Source organism: Rissa tridactyla, chromosome 3, assembly GCF_028500815.1.
Source record: "Rissa tridactyla isolate bRisTri1 chromosome 3, bRisTri1.patW.cur.20221130, whole genome shotgun sequence".
Lineage (NCBI taxonomy): Eukaryota > Metazoa > Chordata > Aves > Charadriiformes > Laridae > Rissa > Rissa tridactyla.
The window spans coordinates 81,921,560-81,940,746 of NC_071468.1; the positions used below are offsets into that span (position 1 = coordinate 81,921,560).

Consider the following 19,187-nt stretch of genomic DNA (forward strand, 5'->3'; position numbering starts at 1 on the left):
AACCATTTCCTCCAGCTTAAAATATTAAGCCAGCATTGCTTCAGCTTGCTTTGCAAGGCTTAACTATATCTGCAGTTATGTAAGTTTCAGTTGTGTGATATTTCATGGGCATCTATTTAAACATACAACTATTATTTTTAGTTGAAATATAGACTATATAAAGACTTAAAAGATGTGGGATCAAGGTGGACAACCTTGGCAGCAATGGCCTTTGAACCAACAGCAGTGGATGCAGTCATTTCAGCACCAGCAAGATCCAAGTAAGTATAGAGAAAGCTTTGTGGATTAATTTATTTTTTTTTTTAATCTGTTGTCATTTGAATTTTTGAGTCTTTGTTACAGAGCATGACCGATAGTTGCTTCTTTGAACAACTAGAAAAAATAGAAAACATACATCAATTCCGCATGTTTTGACATAGTTAATATTCCATATGTAAAACACAGGCAAGCAACCTGAGTTATCCTGGACAAGCTATCAACATTTTACCGATCATACAGATCAGCATTTAGACCTCTTGTACTTTTACAAAATCTGTATCCCTATCAGTTCTTTAGCCAAGCCGAATCATTTATTTGAGAAAATCTGCTTTTTATCCATTGCCTGTGTGGCAGAAGTACTAATGCAGATGTATACACAGGAAAAACTCTCACTGGAAGATTGGTATGATATTTGTTTTAGGTTACAGCCATGATGACCATGATCTCTTGTTTGGATTTTTTTCCCCACCACCAAAAAAATCATTTTAAACAGTAGAATATAATATACCTTAAATTGAGAGTTAGGTGACAATTCAAAGTATCAAGAGAAATACTGAAATGGATAGAGAGAGTGGAGGCGTGTATTTAATACTCGGGCAGAATGATGAGGCATACTGGTTTTACATTGCTTTCTGTCACTTCAATTTCTGTAACTTCACTAGAGAGATTTCCTGACTTGATAATTAACAGAAGACATACTACTGTCCTCTTCTGAGAGTGCCATTTATTTACTTACTGGTCGAAATGGTAGTAAAGAAAAAAAGGGGGGAGAGAACTCTAACATAAAATAGAATTCCAGAAGTCAGGGCTTATACAAAGAGTATAGGTTGCAAAATGTGTTTTTCTAACTATGCATCTTTCTTACACTTCAAGGTTTATGAAGTTAGAATTTAGGCTATATATATTTCTTTCTTGTCTCAAAATGAGTTCACTTATGAAAAATTTGTATTACGACCACCCATTCAGTGCTAATGTGAACCTAAAATAATTTGCCTTATGGCATTTTGAACATACACAGAGAAGCTCTACTTCAGCAAGTATGTACACTGACACTTGCAGTCTGTTTTAGTGTACACTGTGAATAACTTTTAATGGTGCTCCTGGTACTTGCTGAAGGTAAACGTTGCCCGTTTCTCTTGAGCAATGGGACATGTAATTGAGAAACACAGTTAAACTTCAGACATGTGAATACTAACCTTTTAAATTTCCGCTGTTTATTTTAGGCCAGATTGACTGGGCTGCATTAGCTCAAGCATGGATTGCTCAGCGAGAAGCCTCAGGGCAACAGAGCGTAGTGGAACAACAAGGAATGATGCCAAACGGACAGGATATTTCAGGGATAGAGTCTGGTCCAAACAACCATAATAATTTTCAGGGGGATCCCAACTTCAACAGAATGTGGCAAACAGGTTTGTTTTCCTTCCCATTCATTGCTTTTTTTCATGTAATGAAATTTTGGTTTTGTCAGATATCTTTGAGTGTGAATAGGCCCTGTCCCTCAGCTTTCAAGATGCAAAACTACCAGTAGCATAAACTAATTAACCGAGTATTGCAGTTTCTATCTTCCAGTCAGGTGTTCCACAGAATGGGTAGCAGTACAGACACAAAGGTCTGATAACACTTCAGTAATATCTATATAAAATAAATAAATTGCTTTTATAATATACACATGCAAAAGATTTGTTTTGTCCCTGAATGTTGTAGAAAGATAAATTGTGAATTGGCAGTTATATGTTTATTTCCATGGATTTTATTCTTGCATCTTATGTGTTCTGTTGCGTATCCCACTGCACTAGGAGCAGCAGCACTAAAGGCAACACGACGCTTCAGAATTAAAGTGCATCAGTTGCACTTTCCTGTAGCGTAATACCTGCTTCTGGCATGATCTTGAGATGTAGAATGAGTTCACAATACAACTGACAGATGCTGGCTTTAGGTGTTTTAAAATCTTGAAAAAGGAGATAAGCAAAATTCTGTGTGTAAAATATGTTTTATTACATGTTTCATATGCTTAATATTTGCCCTTTTTGACTTACCTATTTGATTGTCATCTGTGTAGTTTTTCAGTTATCGTATGTCAGAGTTGGTTGAACGCTTCTGTTAGTATTGATTATTTTCAGTTCTCTATAACTTCCTCAAAACTTCAGTTTTGGCCAAAAATTCATTTTCTTTTTAAAACTTCATAAAATAACACTGTCAATAAGCATGGGGTAGAGATTGAGTATTTTCTGCTAAGAATTTTTCTGAAGTTGTTTTCTGAAAGGTTTGTTATGTCACCACACTATAATGCAGTTTGAAATGCGTGAACAAGGTAGTCAGCCTGTGTCCAGGCCTTCTGTTGTCTTGGTGAAAACTGCACTTCCTGCTTGATTCTGTTAATGATTGAAAGAATAACACCCCCAATTTTCAGTGTGACTATTCAAACTTGTTTAAGTGCAATGTTTACCAAAAGCAGCTTAAAATGTCATTGACGGTTCTTACATGTGCATAACAAAGGGTGGTCGCCATCAGGGTTCATTTAAGTTTCACCCACCTGCCCTGGGCTATAAGTTATTGTAGTTACATGTAAGAATTTTAACTTTACTATGTGGCAGTACACAGAGTGTATTCTAGCTGTATTTCTGTATTGTAAGTAGAAGTTTTCACAGCAATACTGTGTCATTATTGGACAACTTTGTTTTTCATATGATCCGGTGGTGGTAAGTTCTTCCTCCTGTGCTTTTGCATCTGTGAGGTGAAAAAGAATAGTATCTTAAGTGGTAGTTTTTGCATATAGTCACAGAATGATAACAGTGAGGAAGATGTTTCGCTGATAATTATAAATGTTTGGTGCTCAAGCTCACCCAGAAGATGCAGAACAGGAAAACATCTTGGATCTAGGAGTGAGAATAATGTAACACCTTTTGTTAACGGAAAACAATGTGCCAATGCATTTTTTGATTGTTGGGTATATCATTCAAAAAATACATAGTTTTCGCAATATTTTGGGACACTGGTAAAGACCGTGCTGATGCAGGTAGGACCCAGCTTCCCTTAATTTAGGCAATGTTATTCTTAATGTGTAAAAGCAGTCACAGCAGACAAACTAAATCATAGCGTGCTTGGCTAGCCAAAGTCCTCTGTGTATTTACTCTGTTTCTACAAAGCTTCATCTTTCTCCATATCCTTCCAAGTTTCTTTTTGGATCCAAAAGTCCTTCAGGCGCTACTAATAAAAAAGCAAAATGGCAATCGGAAAGCCAACTGCATAACTTGCAGACAATTAATTTTGAAGGGATTCATGTTCCAGAAGTGAAAACAGCATCTGTTGTATGCACTTGCAAGCTTTCAAGTCAGTTGACTTGAACTGAACTGGGCGTTTAAATAGTATCAAATGTTAACACATACACTTATGAACAATAGCTCTTGTAAGCTGTACTTAAAGGATAAAGGATTCTGTCCCTTAGAATACTTTAGGAGTATTGACTCTGGAAAAGGATTTGATTAATCAGCTAAAAATGACCTACCAGGATGACAGTGAGAGAGAAAGGAGTGACACAATCTTTGAAGGTACAAGAAAAAGAACAACGAAGTAGAAAAACCATGTTAACGCTTTTTAGTTGCTACAGTAATGGATCCAGTTATGATGCAGATGGGAAGGACAGTAAAAATTAGAAAAATGGAAAGAATTAGTCCAGGACTGGATGGAAGGTAGGAATTAACCTGAGAGGCCAGGTATTAGTTCTGTTACCGTGAAAATTCTGTCACAGTCTATATATATCTGTATTAGTGAACATAATTTTTAGACTGGCTTCTTAAGGACACAAAGCTTATGGCCACTTGAGCTACTAATTAATTCCTTAAACCCTTTTCACTCAGTTAACCAATTTTAATTTATGTTTGAGGGCTTACGACTGCAGATTATGCTGGGACTTCTGCTAGATATTAGAGAATCTAGGGAATTACCTGTTATCAAGACACAAGAATTTGGAAAGCAGGTATCAGTGGTTCTCCTGCTCACAAAACCATTTGCTTTCCGTAATATGTCTTCTAAGTCTACTGTGCAAAGGAATAAGATAGCTCATTGCTTTGAAAGTTGAAACAAGGTAGAAATAGAGGTGTAGGAGCAGTTCTTTAGCAGTTCACAAAATTTATAAGTGCTATGGTGGGCTCAATATCACTGGAAACTTATATAAACAAATTTACAGCATCTATGTCTTAGTCCAGTTCTGCCCCCACCCCCCCCACCACCCGCCGTTTTCATTCAGCTAAAGTACAGCTGAACTAAACAGTTCGTACAGCTATTTGTATTTCCTTCATTTAGTTGAAGAAATTGTTGAGGTGGTATAACACAGTCTGTAGATTGATGAGTCTTCATAACTTTTATCATCTGCGTTGCGTTGAGGAACCTTGTGATAAATACAAGAACTCATATGGTGACTCATATGAATTGTACTAACTTGGTATTGAATTGTATTCTGAATCCTAAACAGAATGGGGAATGCCTCACCAACCCCCTCACCCACCTCCAGATCAGCAGTGGATGGCTCCAAGCACAGGTCAAATGGAAATTGTTCCTCCATCGGAAGACAGCAACAGTCAGGACAGTGGGGAATTTACTCCTGACAACAGGCATATATTTAACCAGAACAATCACAACTTTGGGGGACCTCCCGATAACTTTGCAATGGGGCCAGTGAACCAGTTTGACTATCAGGTGAAACATATTTGTTGCTTTAATATTGTAGACGCGCAGAGTCCCTTCCGTGGATGTGTTCCTCTAATATCATCTAGCGGCGACTTTCATTCTTCAGTTCTACAAACATCTACAGAATCTGTTATCTGCTATGACACATTTTTACCAAATACTTTACAGAAGAGACTTTAGAGTTTTCAGTTTTGTGCTGAGGCCAAAGGTTTTTTTTTTTCTATACTAGTAATGAGAAATGGCTGTTGTCTGCAATATTAAAATGAATCACTGTGTTCCAGTATATAAATTAACATTACGTAGTTTTGTATTTAAAGGAAAAAAAAAAAAGAGGGGGAAAAAAGTGTTCAGAAATATATACTTAAATACACTAGATAATGTACCATAGGGAACAGTCCTGTATTTGCAGGAAGATAGACTGGATGATCCATTGATCTGTCCATATCTATCTACTGTGATTCTTTAATAAACAATGGTATTTCTAAAAAAACCCACATCCAATTTTTTCTTCATCGTGGCATACAAGTTGCATAGCATAATAATCTGTAGGTGGTTTTAGCACTAATAATAGCAGAGGGCATTGCACAAATTTTTAAACACAAAGAAAGTTTTGGATCTTTCCCCTATTTTCAGTACTTTTCTTTCAAAACTCTTGATCTAAATGACAAACTGTACCTGTTAAAACACCCACCTCCTGTTCATAAACAAACCCAAGGGAAGACAGGCAGAATGTGTTTCTATATTCTGGCCTATGTTATTATTAAATGCTCTTGTTCAGCAATATGAGGAAGGAAGTGAATCAATGTTTTCAAATACACTAGGTTATTATAATTTCCTTTGTTTACTATTGTGGGACCAACTGTTAAAATTATTTTTCTAAGTACTACAGAAAACTTGTTTTGCAGTGAATAACAGGGATGCTTGGCCTGAAACTGTAGTGGAAGAGTGCTTCTACTACTAGTGACTAAATAAATAGTCAATAAAATATAATTTAAAAAAAAAATAGATGCTATAACTTTCTTCCTAAACACTCTCCTCTTAAATAGTTTCATTGGGCATTTCTGGGCAGCAAATATTAAAACAGTAACCCCCTCATGTATGCCTCAAGACCTGTGACTTTTGGATTGTATACAGCTTGCTCAGAACCCAGGGTCTGCACTAAACTTACATATTTATGCATTTAATATTTTAATCAGCCATACTAATAACATCTGTGAATGATCACTGGAAAACGCACAGTGCAAAATTCTTTTGTAATGAAAGCTCAAACTTTCCATTTTTGACTTATGTTGTAGTTACAAGGAAAGATTGCTAACATAGGCTTTTAAACCTTAATTTTGTATACTGTTCATTTAACTGCATGCTCTGTTGATAAGCTGGGAAGGAACTGCCGGAGATAGATGGTGATTATAGGGCTTAATGTTTAGCACAATACGAAAGGAGATTGATTGAAGCCCTTCCAGCTTCATTAGTATCCCTGCTTAAATCTGAGTTGGCTCATTAAATATTTAAGGAAAACTACTTTCTTGGGGACCACAGAAAAAGAGATTGAGAGATCTCAGTAGCCTAGAAATCGTGGATTCCTACTTGCATGGATTTCTGTAGACCGACTTGCACACATGCTGTGTTTAGTGTTACATGTAAAGAAAAATAAACTGCATTGCTCTTTCAGCATGGGGCTGCTTTTGGTCCACCTCAAGGTGGATTTCATCCACCTTATTGGCAGCCAGGACCACCAGGGCCGCCAGGTCCACCAGCACCTCCTGCACCTCCTCAAAATCGAAGGGAAAGACCCTCATTCAGAGACCGACAACGTTCACCTATTGCGATGCCTGTGAAGCAGGAGCCTCCGCAGATTGGTACATGTTAACCACTCCTTAATGAAAAAACATAAAAGCTGTGTTTTGAAAAGAATTGCAAAATTTGAAGACTTTTCCTTTTTTTCTTTTTTTTTTTTTTTAAATAAAAAAGGAGGGAAAGAAAAAGCTATGGTAAATGGGCATTTCCCCACAATCACATATGTGGCTTGATTGGATTGGGGTGGAGGGTTTGCTGCTTTGCTCTTGGTTTTTTGTTTTTTTTTTTTTTTTTTTTTTTTTGTTTTGGGGGGGAAGGTTTTTTTCATCTTACAAAACTGTAAACCTTGCTTATGTAGATGCTGTGAAGCGTAGAACTCTGCCTGCTTGGATTCGTGAGGGCCTTGAAAAGATGGAACGAGAAAAACAGAAAAAATTGGAAAAAGAGAGGATGGAGCAGCAACGCTCACAGATGTCTAAAAAAGACAAAAAGGAAAACGAGGAGGCTGAAGAAGTGGATGGTCCACGGTTACCTCAAAAAAGCAAATTTGTAAGTAGAAAGGTTTGCTTTTTGCTCAGGTTTGCATTTCCTGAAACGTATCAACTTTTTGGTCTCTTTCAAGCAGAGACTGTGTATTCCTGGTTGTCTCTTTGTTTCTGTTCCTTGAAGTTAAGCTGCTGCTTTGCTGATATTTACTTGGTGTTTTGAAGTTGTTAATGTCTGAGAGGTAAAAGTATGTTATTTGATCTGCAGTAGCAAAGAAACAACGATGAAATTAGGCTTTTTTTTCTTTTCTGTACTTTGGAAACATACATGGTCTTTGAAGGCTTGAATTCTAAATCAGCAGCTGAACAAATTCAGACACCTGTTTTTGCTAAACTGAGCCCATTCAGGAAGCCTTGTGTTGCCTTCACTTTAGCAGTTATCTCATTTGTTTGCAGTTCCGAGTACCTGTCTGGCAATGAACTGACAACTGTGTATTTACTTATCTCGTGTGGGTAGAGAGGTACCTGCGTGTTTGTTAGGAGGAGAGAAAAGAACTAGAGTTTTATAACTGTAATACAGATTTCAGTATAAAGTAAATCATGTTAACTACCATAACTAGAAACTAATGAGCTTGACATCTCAGTTTTTCCTGAAATGCATGCTGCTGTTCTTGTAGGACAGTGATGAGGACGATGAAGATGCTGAAAACACAGAAGCTGTAAGCGTTGGGAAAATCAGCAGGAGTCCGTCCCCGGCTCCTCAAGAGGAGCAAAGTGAACCAGAAATGACAGAAGAAGAAAAGGAATATCAAATGGTATTAATAACGTAGTCGTATTTGCTCATATTTTTTGGGGCATAGCAAAGTAAAACCCTTTTTCTCTGCCTGATACTGTCAATACAGGTGTATCTGTTGAGTACTATATGAGTACTTATCATACAGTAAAGCAGGTTATATTTGCATGTCTCTGTATAATGCTGTTTTTCTCATGTAGAGAGAGATATAGGTTATATAACGCATATTTAGCACAGTAACGTAAGAATGTAATGACTGTAATCTTTACATTGATTGTTATTAGTTCTGTGGTTTGGCTTAACTTGTCAAATTCCTGAAGAGTTTTAGTGATTAAGTGCACCCGTCTGAAATCTATCGTTCAACCTCAGCTCCTGTGAAAGGGAATTTAAAAAATGTATTCTTGCAAGGAAGTGCTAGAAATCTAAGTCCTAGACCAGCAAAAATTTCACTGTGTGTGCAGAAACTTTGTACTTCGAAATCATAGTTGTATGCTAATTGTACAACTGAAACGTTGTTAATGAAGGCCCTGAATTCTAAACTGTTTGATGAATGTACTTTTGTAAAGCACGTGGCCAGACTGAGCAGCTGGGAGACGTAGCTACCAACACTTCAATTTTTGTAGTAAATATGTAATAATAAAATACTATATAAGTAACCTCTGATGATTTTTGCAGGATTGGGATCTGTGAGGCAGCATACCAGACAGAAATGTACTCTTTGTTTTTTAAAAGAATAAATGGGACCAGTCATTTCTGATTTACATATTCATTTGTTGTACCATTTTTTACATTAGGAATCAGTGCCCTGGATAGCTGTGTGTAATACGTGTGGATACAGTTCACGGTCAAAATACAGTTCTAAAAGTTTTGAAATCAGGTCAAATTTAAACAATTTCAGACTTAGTTTTTAAGTCCTGTCTGTTGAAAGAAACCATTAAATAAAATGTGCATGAGAGTACTTTCATAGCTGTCAAAAGAAGTGATGCCCTATAGATACAAATTGAATGCAGCATTTATTCATGAGATTTTAGCCTTTAATTGTGTATATACAATTTTCTTCAGATGATGCTGACAAAAATGCTGCTGACAGAGATTCTCTTAGATGTCACAAATGAAGAAATTTATTATGTGGCCAAAGATGTTCACCGTAAAGCAACTAAAGGTGTGCCGGTTCTTTTTTTTGTTTGGTTTTTTGTTTTTTTTAGTTTACTCTGTGAATATTCTGTATTTGCATGTCTCTAGAACATAAACCTCCATAGTTATCCCCCAAGAACAATTCCAATATAATGCATTCAACTTGGTAGAGTTCAAATCCAGTAATCATGTACTGTTGTCCTGTGCAGTGTATTGTGAGTTACTTCAGTTATTCCATTTCTTTCATACAATTCATTTATTTAGTTAAAATGGTACCTATGTGTCAGTGCCTCTTGAGTTGTAGCTGTTTCTTAATGCTATCATCTTTATCTCAAGTTCTTAGCTGTTCAGAAGTGAAAAGAGACAAACTTTGAGTCCTCAATTAGTAATTCATTTGCTCTCAATATTAACATGTATTGTACTTACATAACAGATTTTTTTTTAACATAACTGAGTTAATCTAAATATGTAACTACTGAAACTTGAAAATGATGTGCAGATGCTGTAACTTGGAAAGTGATTTATGAGTATATATTTGGTTTTTTTCTGTTCACTATTAATTTGCAGTTAAATTCTAAATCTTCGTGGTCAGAAAATCTAGAATTGGTTTTAAATGGATGATGCGTTTTTAATGTTTCTTCTCTCCCTCCAAAGAACAGCAATAGTAGTAGATTTAACAATACCATAGACTCATGACTATGAAATCGTGGCTATTTGTGTTAACATGTTGTTCCTGTTGTTGATGTGATACAAAGCTCCTGCAAAACAGCTGGCACAGTCCAGTGCACTGGCTTCCCTCACTGGACTCGGTAAGTATGTTCCTTATTTTTGAGAGGGCTTAAAGGGGGAGTTTCACTCTTGCCTTGCGTTTCTAGAAATTGCATTTTGAAACTAGATTTTAATTGCCCAAGAGCATGGGTCGCTTTCCAATAACTTTTATTATTGTCAGCACCTTTGTTTGTTCCACAGGTAAACCTACTGATATAAGTGGGATGGTTTTTGGAGTAAAGGACTAGTCAGTGTGAGTTAGCGTATGAGAATCTTGCCCTGATTTTGAAAATGCATAAAAACTTTAGATAGGTCTGTTTTTCAAAGTATGATTGTTTCAGAAGCACACTGCGGTCTTCAGAGAGAGGAATACTGTTTTATATTTTTGTCCTATTTTGATCCATCCAAACAAGAAGGGAAAGTTGTTAAGAGTAATGTGGAAGTCTATAAATAAAAATACTATAATCTTTGGAATTATTATTTTATTGAAAAGCTACATAAGCACAGAGGCTCCCATATCATGTATGACCAGAAACAACACAGAAAAAAGAGATTGAAATTCCAGCTTGAGACACCAACAGCAAAAAATCTTTCCCAACATGCTTTTTATCATCTAAAACATACTACGGCAGTGTCAGTCATCAGTTATGTGCTGCTTGTGTGGATTTCTGATGAATTAGGTTGAATGTTGTCATCACAAGTATACACATTTTAAAACTTAACTCAATCAAGATCATAAGAACCTCAGACTGAAAGAAAGTAAAATATCTCCATGTCTGATGTTTAAATTGACTTTATCTTTCTTACCAGTCCAGTAGTTATTGGTATCTCTAGGGGAGAAGAAAGTCCATTTCTGTTCCATCTCCGTACCTGTCAAAGTGCAGTGTTTTCTAAATCAAAATAGAAAAATTGATGTGGCATTCAGAATTTCTGTAGCCTTGGACTACGGAGGCGGCTGAAGTCATTTCAGAGATGTCTTCTGGGAAAGGTCCCAGGCATTTTCTGTCCGGTTGCTGATACAGAGGCAGGCACTGTTACGATCTCCGCAGGGAGCTTTTTTTCCCTTTCGATACAATGGGAAAAGTACCGTGATCACAGTGGTTGCTTGCCGAAAATAGACGAGCTGTTCCAGATGGAGTAGAACCAGACAGTGAGCATCAATGCAGATATGGGGGCCTTGATCACACCAGTCAAACAACATTGGCACTTACCAGAATAAAGTGGCTTCTTCAGAGAAGAGGAAGTGAAGGAAGGGCAATGTTACTCTCCTCTTTGCCCCGCAGAAATATTAAGAACAAAGCTTAATCTTTCCTCGTGATAGACTGGACTTTATGCACGCAGGTGGACTGGGTGGTTATGGATCAGGAGACAGTGAAGATGAGAGGAGTGACAGAGGCTCTGAATCATCTGATACTGATGATGAGGAATTACGACACAGAATCAGGCAAAAACAGGAAGCATTTTGGAGAAAAGAGAGAGAACAGCAACTACTACTAGAAAAACAGCTAGAAGGTAAATCATGTAATGTCTTCTTACTGTGCTGCTGTATATGGAGTTTACTGCTTAGCACATGTAAATTGGTGGGAGAGAAAATGCATTTTAAGCCAGATTTAGAAATAATGTTCTTTAAGTAAAAAGTTTTAACAAAAAAAGATGGTTGAGCTACTTGATCAAAATGGGTTTGCTGCTTTTCTTTCTAGTAAGAAAAAAATCCATGTAGTGTTTTCCCTAAACTATTCTACTTCAGCGTTAAAAGAGCAGACATGGTGCACATATATCTATATTCTGTAGATATTGTACTATAATGTGTTTTTAAAAAATTATTAGTATCTCTTGTGACTGGGGCATAAATGTCACCCTTCTGCACCAGACTGCAGTTTATATAAACTTGATTCCTTAAAGCTGTATGCTGTAAGTATATGAAGCACATTTCACGTCATCTGAAAAACCTGCTTTTCTGATACATAATCTTGTGCCGTGCAGCTTTCAGAACCTGGAGCAGGAGGCTGCAGTTTCTTTGAACTCACTATTCCCAGTCATAGTTGAGGGTTATGTCCATATGTTGCGTCTCCGTAATGGTGTTTTTATACCTGCTGCTGGGGCAAGATTTATTAAACCCAGTCAGTTCACGCTTAGCCTCTGAGAAGGTGACAGGCTTGATTTAAAAAAAAAAAAAAAAACAAAAAAAAACCAAAACTGTGATTGACTTCTGCTGCTCTATACAAGGTAAGGTTTGTCCTTTTATACCAGTAATGTAGGTGAAAAGGGCATCACAATTGTCACCTTGCACTGCTGAAGAGCAGTCTAGGTAACAGATGAATACAATGGTAAGAAGTCATGATCTAAGTTCATAAGCTGGAGGAGAAAGAAAGTGCTATTACAATAGTATATTCTTTTTCTTATTTTGATACAGATGATTTCTTCCTTTTTATTTTTAAAGGCCTAGAAATAAGACACATGTATCTCTTAATAAAAGTCTGAACTAGCTAAACTTTTAGTTTTCTTAATATTCCTGTCCTTCTCTGAGTGTTTTAAGATTTATGTATAAAAGGATAGTCGTGTGGAGAGTGACCGAATGGTGGCCTGTGACCTCTGTCTTCCAAGTACAAGAGGCCAGATGCCAGTTTGGGGACATCTCCATAGGACTATTTACCGAAATATAAATCTAGAGTAAATAAGCTGATTCTATACATCCAAAATACTGAAGAATACTAAATGCAGAATCCTATTTGTAGCGGTGTTTAGGAAAAGAAGAGATTTCTAATATATGGTTACGGCATTTTCTAATATACACTGACTTCTGCCTATATTACCGAATAAGTTGGGGACCAGATGGAGTTGTTTTCTGGGTTAGATTTGACCATCATAGTATGGTTTGGGTTGGAAAGGACCCTTTGAAGATCATCTAGTCCAACCCCCCTGCCACGGGCAGTTGCCATTTTGAATCACAGTGGGTTTCTGGATGCGGTTTTATTCCCTAAGTTAATTCAGGAACTGATGGCCCACATCAAAAGGCCATTTTTTGGCTACAAACGTTGTATGTCAGTTATTTTTTCTGGATTCAATTAAAAATGGGGAGGGGAGATGAACTTGGCCAATGATGCAAAGGGTCGTAGGTTGAATGGAAATAAGTAAAACTTTTTTTAAAATTGGAAACCTCTGGAAAATGCTCTGAGAATCTGAATTTCTTTATTTTGCTATATGAAAATATGGGCCTGATAGTCATTAAGTTACTTTCAAGAAATATATTTTTAATTCTTCTGTTGTGTTCTTGCCATGCTTATAGTACTTGCTGACTACCAAGTTTATATATAATCTCAACTGACCTTAACTTTTTGTTTTGTAAGAGCTTCACCGTAGAATCATAGAATTGTTAGGGTTGGAAGGGACCTTAAAGACCGTCTAGTTCCAACCCCCCTGCCGTGGGCAGGGACACCTCCCTCTAGACCAGGTTGCTCAAAGCCCCATCTGTCTGTATTAAATGCTGTGGTCTTAACTTTCAAGCTGAGTCTTGAGCAAAGAACTATCTGCAAGTCTCCTTTTTACACTGTTCCTCTCTTCCTTGGAATTCATTGGCTTGTTAAAAACAAGGACAAATGTAAATTGTTTATCCTAGTTAGCTTTTAGGACTAATTGAAGTTATCCTTGGAAAACACCATAAACCCAGTATTTTCTTTCAAAAAACAAACTTGCGTCGCTACAGCGGAAGGTACTTTTTTTGTGTCATAAGGCTGGCAAAACGTACGGCCAATGTTGTTCTGAGGTTGAGAGGCCACCCATGCACCGTGTGCAAAATACAACTTCTTCAGACCAGCCAGCGATTACTCAATCCTGGATGAACAGGGCTGGAAGGAAGGCAGGAAGCGTAGGCAGAGCTAGAGGAGTATTGTAGGAGGGAGAAGGGCAGAATCAGGCGTGCCAAAAGGTTGCAGGAGGAAAAGGTATGTGTATGTAGATGAATTCGGGAGTTCGGGTGCTCCAGGGTATTCATTGGAGAACTTTGTTCTCTTATTACCACTGAAACATGAAATGGCATCAAGCACTTCTAAAAGTGTCTGGGTTGTACACTTTTTCTAAACCAGGAGGGCAACTTTTCTAGAATTATAAAAAAAGAAAATAAGTTGTGTGGTAGGTAGTTGGTACAATGGCAGACAGCGTATTATTTATAAGTATTATGAAATGTGCTCGGAAATTTGGTTTTGCCAAAAGTAACAGTATGGAAATTATTACCTATTACTCCAAATTAATTGCATTTTTCTTTTGTATACCTTTTTTTTTTTTCCCCCCAGAAGAAAAGCTACAAAATGAAAAAATCTCAAAGGAGATGAATGAATTTATCAACAAAGAACAAAACAGTAACTTGGCATCACAGGAGGCAAAAGAGCTTGAAGCAGACATGGTTCATGAAAAGAAAAGATCTCCAAACGCAATCGCACCTGATCTAGAACTCAAAAAAGAGGGTAAAGAAAGGACAGGAAGGAGTGGGTCAAGAAGCTCTAGTAGCGGTAGCACTAGCAGCAATAGCAGGAGCAGCAGCAGTAGCAGCAGCGTATCCAGTTCATCCTATAGCACTAGCTCAGGTAGTAGTCGCAGCTCTTCGCCTTCTTCCTCTCCTAAAAGGAAGAAGAGGCACAGTCGCAGTAGGACGCCTTCACATAAAGTTAGGCGCAGCAGAAGCAGGAGTTACTCCCACAGAAACAGGAGAGAGAGGAGTAGGAGCAGGGAGAAAATAAGGGAAAGGAGAAGGTCTAGTAGAAATCGCAGCGCTGAAAGAGGGGAGAGGCGAAGAAATCGGAGTCCTTCTCGAGAGAGAAGCTGGGATAGACGTAGAAGTAGCAGCCGCTCAAGAGACAGGCGAGCCAACCGTGCGAGCCGCAGCAGAAGCAGGGACAGACGTAAAACTGAAGACCAGCGTAGAAGCCCTGCGGGAAATAGGCACAAACATAAAAGTGAGGGTAAAGATCAAGAAAGGAAGAAGGAGCAGAGCGGAGGTGTAGACAAAGACAGAAAAAAGAACAGAGAAAGGGAGAGAGATCAGGAAAAAAGAAAAGATAAGCCCAAAAAAGAGGAAAAAGAAAGTAAGGCTGGCAATCATGACGACAGTAGATTAAAAAGAAAAAGAGACAGCGAAAGAACTTTCTCTCGCGGTGATTCAATATGTGTGAAAATAATAAGACAGGATTCCAGACAAGAAAGCAAAAAAATTTCTACCAAAGATAGCAAAAAACGGTCAGGCTCCGAATCTAGTGCGAGGAGTAGTTCTGAATCACCAGGAAGCAGTAAAGAAAAGAAGGCTAAGAAATCGAAGCATATTCGGTCATGCTCCATGGAGAAATCTCAAAGGTCTGGTAAGAAGGCAAGCCGCAAACACAAGTCTAAGTCACGATCAAGGTAGTATACTTTTTAAGTATTTTGTCTGACTTTTTTTTTTTTTATTATTTTTTGCTATTCGTCTTCATGTGTACGGCATATGCACTTTTTTTTAAATAAAGTATGGTATTTATTAGATTTTTTGTCTTAGGCAAAAGTAATTTTGGAAAAATCTTTTAAAGCTATTAATTACTAAGCCTAAAGTGTGTGTGGGTTTGGGGGTCTTCTGTTTTTTCCAATTAACTTTTTTCCCCCTTTTCCTTTATTTTTCAGATCAACAACTCCTCTTCGTCGTAAACGCTGAGGAATTTATGGCACCAGTGCTATGACGTTTAAAAATTCCATGAGTTATAAAAGGCTTGTCTCATTATAGAGGCACATTGTGGCTATGTAGGTGAAACCAGAATCCTTTTTTTATCTGTAAATAGGTGTATTTTTTCCAAATGCTGCTCAGAATTAAATACCTAATAGGATTTCTTTGTATTACATTTTTTCAAGAACGGTAGTGCTTATTAAGAATATAAAACATGCCATTCTCTTTCAGCTGTAATGTTCTTAAAATTACTATTGAATGTACTGTGATGTCAATAAAGCTCTTTAGTTCATTTTTTGTTTAAAATTCTTGCACCCGAATTTTGTGTTAAATTGTAGAAAGTACCTTTTTTTTAAAAAAAAAAAAAAAAAGAAAAGAAAAAGGCAGCTTTTTTGGTATAACAAATTTTTAAAGTACTTGAAAAAGATTTTAGCGTAAAACACTTGTCAAAGTATGTAATCGTGGACCTGACGAGATTTATCTCGGGGGGGTGTGGGGCGTGGAAGAACAAAGAAAAGACATCATACTTTTTCTTTTGATATGTGTAATAGATTTTTAATATCCTTTTGATTTGGACTAGCAAGTAATATATGCTGTGTGTGTAAAATATGGGTCACTGTAATGCAAGCTGTACTTAAACAGACTGAACCCCATTAGGAATATGTGCGACTTAACTGATCTTGTGTGACGGTGTTAAGCTCTGGAACTATATTCCTCACCCAGTTTTCAGAGAGAACTTTCTGGACGTTCAGGGATATTACAGGAACAAGACTCAGTATTTTAGATGTTTTTTTATGGAATATATTTATAAATGGCACTCAGTACACATTAGAAAACCAGTAACAGGTTAACTTCACACTTTGGCACAGGCATTAAACGTGTAGTAAACATTAAAGCTGGTTATTTTTGTTAGTGTTATGAGAATTGTGGTTCCTGCAAAGCTAAAACATTGATAAGACAGCAACGTAATTAAATTTTTTTTTTTTAATATCACCATAAAGTGAAAGAGGTCACTGCGATTACCTCCTCCTTCAGGAAACGGACTCAGACTATTGCTGGTAGTAATAAGAGTGTGAAATAATACTAGTTAAAAAAACCCACAACAATAGGCCAGTGACTGTTACAGAGGAACATTAATTCAGGAAGAGACTGGTGATCTGTGCCTGGAAGGTCTGGTACGATACCAATTGTGAAAAAGATAAAAGGCTTAATATCAAAGTAAGATCTCTTTGGCTGTATCTTCGAAGAAAAAAAATTTACTAGTACAGGCAACTTGCAAAGCATGTCTTCATGAACGGATTAATCCATTTACTAAAATTAGAATTCAGCTATGTAGCATTTTTGCCAGTGTAATTTTTTTTCTGTAAATTAAATGCAGAAGTAAACTGCCTCAGTGCAAAGAATCACATTTTAACTATACATTTATTAAGCAAGCTAACGGCTGGTGAATACGTGCATGTTTATCAAAACACCGTTACAGGGAAATAATTAGTTAACCAGTTATAAATAACATACCGCCCCAATTAAGTCCGTTTACAGAGAGTAAGCAGTCATACTTATTAGCAAAATAAGGCATAATTTGCAATGCGCTAATTTTACTTGCATTGGTATGGATATAAATAACAATGTATTGATCCAATCTCGGTACACTATTGGCTCTTGGTAAAAGTGAGGATTTTTGGAAGAATAGGTAGCATAACACTTCAGATGCCTTAGAAGGATATTGTGAGAGAGAAAGAAAGAAACTAGAATTAAGTTTAAGAAAAGCTATTGAGGAATACAGTTTCTATGATGCATTGAATTTGATTTTCAGTTCAGATTTTATATTCTCTGTCTAATAATAAAAAAAAGATTGTGTATGAAAAGCTTTATATACTCTGCCAACAACTGGAATTCTGTCACTTCCTGTACATATGAAAATTATTTTTTTGACACAAATGCACTTATATGGGTAGTGACTGTATGCCAATAAAAAGAGCATACGATCTCTGTATTTAACTGTTTCAGAAATCTTACTAAACAGCATACTCGGCACACCAGTAATTAAAAATACATCGGTACTATGTCAGCTTCACATACATTAGACTGCTTGGCGTTTTACTAAAACTTCCTTATGAATGTTTTTCAAGGGTGAAGGCTAAAATAGCATCCAGTCTTTAATTCCATACATCTGAAGTGATCTTAAATCAAAACATGTGGAAATACATACAAAAAATGGGAATGTATCGCTTTGGAAAAGTCTAAATTGGGTTGTTGCTCTATTCTTTTACATTTTTAAATAAACACTTGAAAACATTTCAGTACTCGTGCACTGTAGGAGAGCAAGACGTACAATCGTGAATGTGATGCAGCTACTCTGAGGCAGTTCCCTTGGAGATTTTTTTGTAATAAATAAGGGATGGTGTGGAATCAAGTGAAAAGTGGTCTCCGTGCAGATACTGTTTTGAAGATGAGTACAACGCAACCAGTGTGAGCGTGTGCCCCACGGTACCTGTTACACCATCAGAACAGGAGTCGGCTGCTGCCGTGGTTAGGCCAAACAAGAGCAGTTGGGTAAAACGTTCTAAATTTAAAGACTGAGCAACTACACGCTCTTTGAAACATGGCCCGATAACTGCCTTGGAAAAAAAAAAATCTGTTATTGGTGTCTTTGAGGCTCTGTCTTGTGGGAGAAGTCAGAGTCTAGGCTGCTGCATTTAACTGCTGTTATCTGAGGATCTCTGTTTAATAACAGAAAAATGGAACAGCTACCTCTTGTTTAAAACCAGCCTAGCCTGTTAACTAAAATACTTGCCAGTGTGCATGTATTTAATTGCTTACTGAACTTTTTAAAATGGCAAATATAAAAGCAATGGCAATGTAAGGATTAGCGCTCTCTCTCTCCAGATTTTGCCTTTGCTTTGCTCAGTAAATGAGAAGTCATCAATTAATTTGCATGAGTAATATGCAAAAGCACACTTGGAAGGAAGGCTTAGTTTTGTGTCTTGAGAAGACTGTGTGTCTTGGCAGAAAGGACGACTTTGAGCTCTGAGGTGTTATTAACGACTCGTGAGTCCACTGCACCCTGAGCTTTGCTGGATGGGAAGCGAGTGAGCAGGGAAGTGGTGCACGTACAGACTAAGCAGGTTTGCTGTGTATTTAATTGCTGCCAGGACAAGCTGCTTTGAGACCTTTCAGTTAGGTTGTTTTGTTTTTTTTTAAATTTGCAGGAGACCTGTAAACGGGCAGGTTTCAAGCAGCGAGGGTTGTAGCACCAAGCAAGGTCAGTTAATAAAACAGACTGGCGTTAGATAGAGGGCAGAGCGAGTCAAACTGCGACTGGCTTTGTGCAGGCTGTGCCTCTCATCTGCAAATGCCAGTGTCCCCACGGCTGGGCTGCCATCGTCTGCCCGGAGAGCACGGGAGCGCTGCCAGCGGCTGTTTCCATGGCTTACCCCAGCCTTGCTCCGCACCGCTCCCGCCCAGCCAGCTTTGGTTTTCATGGGACTTTCTCATGAGACCTGCAGCTCAATAAAGTGTCAGAAAGTTATTCTTTTTCACAAATGGCTTAATTCTTTACCATTTAAGTGTGTTAAAACCAGCT

General features: G+C 37.4%; 1 protein-coding gene across 3 annotated transcripts in view; it reads left to right on the plus strand.

The window, feature by feature from the left end:
• PNISR (PNN interacting serine and arginine rich protein) overlaps positions 1-15,910 on the plus strand; it is a 28,289-nt gene extending 12,379 nt beyond the window's left edge. For 2 of the 3 annotated variants that reach the window (XM_054194475.1, XM_054194474.1), the window contains 11 exons: positions 142-260; positions 1,482-1,667; positions 4,730-4,953; positions 6,617-6,803; positions 7,100-7,290; positions 7,904-8,041; positions 9,082-9,181; positions 9,909-9,962; positions 11,263-11,433; positions 14,211-15,312; positions 15,565-15,910. In XM_054194475.1, coding sequence (XP_054050450.1) covers positions 173-260; positions 1,482-1,667; positions 4,730-4,953; positions 6,617-6,803; positions 7,100-7,290; positions 7,904-8,041; positions 9,082-9,181; positions 9,909-9,962; positions 11,263-11,433; positions 14,211-15,312; positions 15,565-15,595 — 2,472 coding nt within the window. In that variant the 5' untranslated portion in view covers positions 142-172 and the 3' untranslated portion in view covers positions 15,596-15,910. The remainder of the gene's footprint in view (positions 1-141; positions 261-1,481; positions 1,668-4,729; positions 4,954-6,616; positions 6,804-7,099; positions 7,291-7,903; positions 8,042-9,081; positions 9,182-9,908; positions 9,963-11,262; positions 11,434-14,210; positions 15,313-15,564) is intronic. The other variant, XM_054194476.1, reaches the window with a different exon arrangement.
• The last annotated feature ends 3,277 nt before the right edge of the window (positions 15,911-19,187 follow it).